This window comes from Penicillium daleae (genome assembly GCF_028827525.1).
Source record: "Penicillium daleae strain IBT 16125 chromosome Unknown utg000002l_segment0_segment0, whole genome shotgun sequence".
In the NCBI taxonomy this organism is placed as follows: Eukaryota; Fungi; Ascomycota; class Eurotiomycetes; order Eurotiales; family Aspergillaceae; genus Penicillium; species Penicillium daleae.
The window spans coordinates 184,720-190,177 of record NW_026623150.1 but is presented as its reverse complement, the minus strand read 5'-3'; the positions used below and the strand labels follow the sequence as shown (position 1 = coordinate 190,177).

General features: G+C 49.2%; 1 protein-coding gene across 1 annotated transcript; it reads left to right on the top strand.

Moving 5' to 3' along the window:
- Nucleotides 1-5,073: 5,073 nt before the first annotated feature.
- Nucleotides 5,074-5,458, top strand: N7458_001087 (uncharacterized protein; the record flags this gene model as incomplete). The annotated part of the gene is made up of 3 exons (XM_056904470.1): nt 5,074-5,185; nt 5,245-5,359; nt 5,428-5,458. The coding sequence occupies 3 exons, from the start codon at nt 5,074-5,076 to the stop codon at nt 5,456-5,458; spliced, it is 258 nt and encodes an 85-aa protein (XP_056768577.1).

Sequence of the window (5,458 nt, the reverse complement as noted above, 5' to 3'; positions counted from 1 at the left end):
TGTCTAGTATGGAACCCGGATACCTGCAGGAATGTGCCTGTTTCCCCCGTCCAAATAACGGGTTGTTCTCTTTATAAGGCCTTCATAGAGAAGGAAGGCGACTCGGGGCAAGTCCGAGGACCCGTCCAGGGCCCCGTGGGGAAGGCGACGATGAATTCTCTTATCGGAAGAGCGTGCGCATAACGGAGTTGGCTGTCGATGAATAATTGGCTGGCTGATTTGTATTAAAAGGGGAACCTTGAGGAGTTATTGACTGTTTACCCACATAACCTGTTCAGGCTCCCCGCGGGTTGTGGGTATGGGGAAGCGAGTCCTGCTCGGGGGACTTTAGACCGAGAAGCCGTTTAACCGGTGCAGTCCAGGACCGTTGAACTCTTCCTGTGACGGCAATATTAATATCTGATACTGGAATCGCAGAAGGTTGAGATTGTGATTGATTCCAGCTCGTGTACGTTAACAAGAAGCTCGAACATTGAACTGCCCCGTGACTGCCATTCCAGAGGACGCGGCGCTTCGGGTAAGTCCTCGACCCTCCACAAACCCCGCGACGCAGTGGAGTACTGTAGTCTGCTTGCAGGATGGCATGACTCCGAGCGCTCGGCGAAAGGCCGGATCAAAGAAAAAAGGGCAGGATCCTCCCGGATACTGGAGAAATATGATCACAGGTTATAAACCAGATTTAGGCTCGCTGGCTCGATAAAGAGATAGCGGCTATACATCTGCAACCATCACTATCCCCTCGTCCGTCCGGGAAGGACAATTAGCGTATTTTACTAGGCTATACTAGCGTATATGAATAACGCGTACTAATTGGCTAATCGCGGTCACAATTCAGTATGGTAATTAATCAGGCCTAATCGACTAGCTAATTCTATGAAATTCGTCCCAACACTGCCCTTTTACACATAGGCTTACACTGCCGCATTCTAAACAACCAGATCTTGACCGATTGGCCTGTTGGCCTCTTTTGCCCTTTTCTCTCTTATACTGACACCACACACAAGCTTTTCGCCTATCGAATTGAATTCGCTGGTGGTTTATACCAGGTACTGGCCTTGGTACTGGCGAAGGTGCAAAGGCAAAGAGCTGCTGGTAGAGCTTTCGCCGAAAATCTAGCTGACTAGATAGCTCACTATCCCCCTGTTGCTTCTTAAAGATATATTGAATGCGGTAAGCATTAATAATTGCAGCATCAATAAAGAAGAAAAGCAGAGGGAACCAGACACGCTCGCACTTTCGATGAATTTCATAAGAAGCCCTATACTGATTTGCAATATCCACACCACCCATATAGTGATTGTAGTCATTGATAGCAGTAGGAATCTCGAGCTCCTTAGTTATCTCATCACCAAAAGGTATACGCGAGATAGCTGCATTCGTAGAGGTTGGTAATGGCCGCTTCCGCTTAGTAGGAGTGTATATCTGTGGCGAGTGGATAGTAGATAGTAGAAGGACTATATTATTGTCCTGCCAAGCAAGACATAGAACCCCTTCAGCCTCTGCTGCATAGAGTGTACCCCATGGGATCGTCTTAATGTGATCCTTTAGCTCAACGAGCTGAGAAGGTATCCCATTTTGAGGGCGGGTAGTACCACATGCACCACATTGAATATCTCGAAGCTCTTTGAAAAGGGCTACCGAGGTAAAGTAGTTATCTAAGTAGACAATATAGGGTGCTAGGGTATGCGAATTGGCCGGCGAATTGGCCGGCGAATTGGCCATGAGGTTGGTATGCGAATTGCTCATAGGGGTAGCAGGAAGATTAGCCATCGAATTGGCCATGAGATTGGTATGCGAATTGCTCATAGGGGTAGCAGGAAGATTAGCCATTGAATTGGCTATAAGATTGGTATGCGAATTGCTTATAGGGGTAGCAGGAAGATTAGCCATCGAATTGGCTATAAGATTGGTATGCGAATTGCTCATAGGGGTAGCAGGAAGATTAGCCATCGAACTAGCTAGGCCAGGAAGCTTCTTGACCATCTTAAGCACCATTCTTGCCGTAGGGCTAAGGCCTTCATATTTAAACATCTCCGCGATCCCCCATAGGCGGCTACTCCATGTAAATGTCCAAATATAGCCATGTTCTGCGAGGGCAAAGATCTTATAACCTTGTTGAATTGGCTTATTAGGCATCTTGACAGTATGCTTCGTACGGCCAAAGCAGCGAACCATAGTCTCATCGATAGAGATATTAGAACCTGGTTGGTAGTGCTTTTCAGCAGCCTCTTTGAAGAAGAAAGCCAGAGGGTCTAGCTTATACCACCACTGCTTCTTATCCTTCTCCGATCGTATCTCATCTTCGTCAGGGTGAGATATATGAAGATAGCGCTTAATCTGTTCAAAGCGCTTAAGGGTCATATAAAGCGGAGGAGTATGTAGTGGTCCTTCTCGTCTATCTTGCGCCCAGTAGAGATCAATGCGTGGCTCAGGGTGAACACCCATATAAATAAGAATACCAAAGAAGACCTTGATCTCTGCAGTTGTAGTATCCTTCCACGCGCGAGTAGTAGTAGTAGTGGCAGTGGTAGCTAGCTTCGCTAGATTTCGCTGCGCGTATGCATTGGTAGATTGGCTGATACGATCGAAAATCTCTTCGCTAATAAAGAGTGTAAAGATCGCGTATGGGCTATCTAGGTCAATGCTAGTAGGTAGGTGCAGCCGTGGAGGTTCGGAGGAAGGGATCAAGGGCTTTAGCTGCCGAGAGAGTTCTTCCTTAGTAGGTAATTCGGCAGTAATCTCGTCAAGCGTGCGCTTCCGTGTAGCCTTAGTAGATTTCTTTGGAGCCATGGCAGATTTATTGGCAGGTTGGTAGGCAGGTTGGTAGGCAGGTTGGTAGGCAGGTTGGTAGGCAGGTTGGTAGGCAGGTTGGTAGGCAGGTTGGTAGGGGGTTACGCGTGTAGAAAAACACGCGTTGATGACTTAGTAGATAGTGGAGCCCCTATATCCAATAACACATCGAATATTTTAGTCCGATAACCTATTGGATAATATAATACGCTAATTGAAATGCGCTAATTGTCCTTCCCGGACGGACGAGGGGATACGCACTCTATGGCTCCATAGTTGCTTCGCTGTTCTTTGTTCTATCAAGATCCGCTTGTATCCAATATACACGCAAGCTAGCCCTACGTTGTAACGTCAATGTCATCATATGTCGGGGTCATCCTCATCAGGCAACGGCATGTCCGTGGGTTCGGGAATGAACATCCTTTCGAGGGACCTCAAAACGTCCTCAGCCAGGGGAGCTCCAGAGGTGATAATGACCAGCTATCGGCCTCCTTCAGCTCCTCCATATCATGCACCAGACCCGCATCTGAACCCCCCATCGGCGCCTGAAGGCCCTTCACCAGGTCCCACGTCCACGTGTCTTTCTCCCACTCAGACAAGAGATGCCACCGCAATCATTCTGCAAACCATATATCAAGAACGACATTTTTGTAGGGTCCCACAAAATTTCCGTCGATAGAAGACAGAGGATCTGAATCTGGCTTCAGCAGCCGATGCCTAAACTCATACGTCTCATACCACGACCAGCATACTCGAAAATAGAAATACTGCGGCGCGACCTCCGCGGTTTGCACAACAAGTTCGTAAAGCATGTTCATTCGTAGTCCCCCGAACGCATGCAAGGGAACTCCCCAGCGGTGCAGGTTCATCATGTCTAATGGCGCGACACTGCGCTCCAAGCTGCCAGAACCATGATGGGTGGTTGCTGGACGAGCATTCGGCGCCAGCTTGCCGCAGGCCGTAGCAATAGTTCGCTGCTTTCTAGGAAAGCTTGCATGTCTCCTGCGCGGAAGGCGATGCGGCATGAGTCGCGGTCATCGATAGGGAACTAGTAGGGGAATTTAGATGCTAGGAGAGGATTTTGTTGGCGTGGGGTGCTTGGATGTGCTGGGTGGAAAAATAGGGATTGTTGTATTTTGATCGAGCGTTGGATGCAGTTGGCCCATTGGCGGCTGACACGTCGGACGAGGAGGAGGGTTTGGGTGTCTATTTGCATGAGAATAGCTTCTAGAAGCTCGGTTGGTAGTAGGTGGAGGCCCATAACTGTGTTCGTTTGGGAACCTTGGATAGGGCGAGGCTCTGAATGTGCTTATATGTTGACAAGCAGCGCTAACGCTCAACTGTGGGATACCAGACCCCGGCGTGCTTCGGGGAAGTCCTCGACGCTCAACCGTCCTGGTGAGGGAGTGGGGTCTGCCTGCAAGGTAACATGACTTTCAGAGCTCGGCAAAAGGCCGGGCTAAAGAGAAAAAGACGGGATTACCCTGGGTACCTTGTGAAACATGATTATGTCGTTACGGACTAGGAAAGGCGGACTGCTGCCAAGAAATTGACGCCAAGTCTCTCAAGCACCCTTAAAACCAGAAATTCTTGCCTTGATGCCTGAGGAGTGACCTCCTGTCGGAATTCCTGCTTAGTAGATCACACTGCGCACCAATAATAGGATATCAACAAGTCTGAATTGCTATACTGCCCCTAGCTGGCAATTTAGTTATGTGGGCAAAATAATGAGACTAATCTTGACGGATATACAGTATCTCCTTTCTCCGAGTATCCACCAATCCTGCTGCTCCGTCACCTCATGAGGTGCCTCAGGTATCCAAGCGCACACAGTTTGTCATGACGTCACGAGCTCTTCCCCTCTTTTTTGGGGCCAAGCCACGATGGACAAAGCCACTTTTGGACGAGCCAATGACCGCATTCGCCAGCAGACCCGATCAGAAACGACCCTATCGACATCGATGACCTCAGATCCAGGCCCATGAGTGGTGGTGACCTGGCCATACATGACGAGAAGTCGGACGGTCGTGGGGCAACCCCGATTCTTGGTGACCATTCGAGCGCAGCGATGATGATGTTTGCAGCGAATCATGCCTCCTCTCGGATGTGGCCGTGAGCACAGCTCAGATTATCTTGAATCCACAGGAATTAGACTTCTTATATAAAGACAGCCCCTGCCAGTACCCCTCTTCTGTCTTTCATCAATCTTCCCAACTCTCTACATCTCTACGTCCACTTTATTCCATACAACTACCATACAACTGCCACCCTTTTCTGTCAACCATGGACAAGCTCTCCGGACTCGCTTCCAAGCTCGGCGGTGGCAGCAGCAGCAGCAGCAGCAGCAAAACTGACTCCAACCAGGCTGCCGGTAACGAGGACTACCTCGACAAGGGTAAGCCTTGCTTTCTTAACCAATTATCTTTGAAATGCATTATCGCTAACAGCACACAGGTCTCGACAGCGCCGAGCGTAAGTTTGGCGGTGGCAAGGTCGACCCCGCGAAGATGCGTTCGACCAACGAGAAGATCACCGACGGTGCCCGTGAGCAGTTTGAGAAGATGACTGGGTAAGCCAATCCCAGTTATATCGGATGTTTCAACAAGCAGATTGCTAACCACAATTCACGGCATACAGAAAGAATGTCCCGGACAAGTTCTCCAACTAG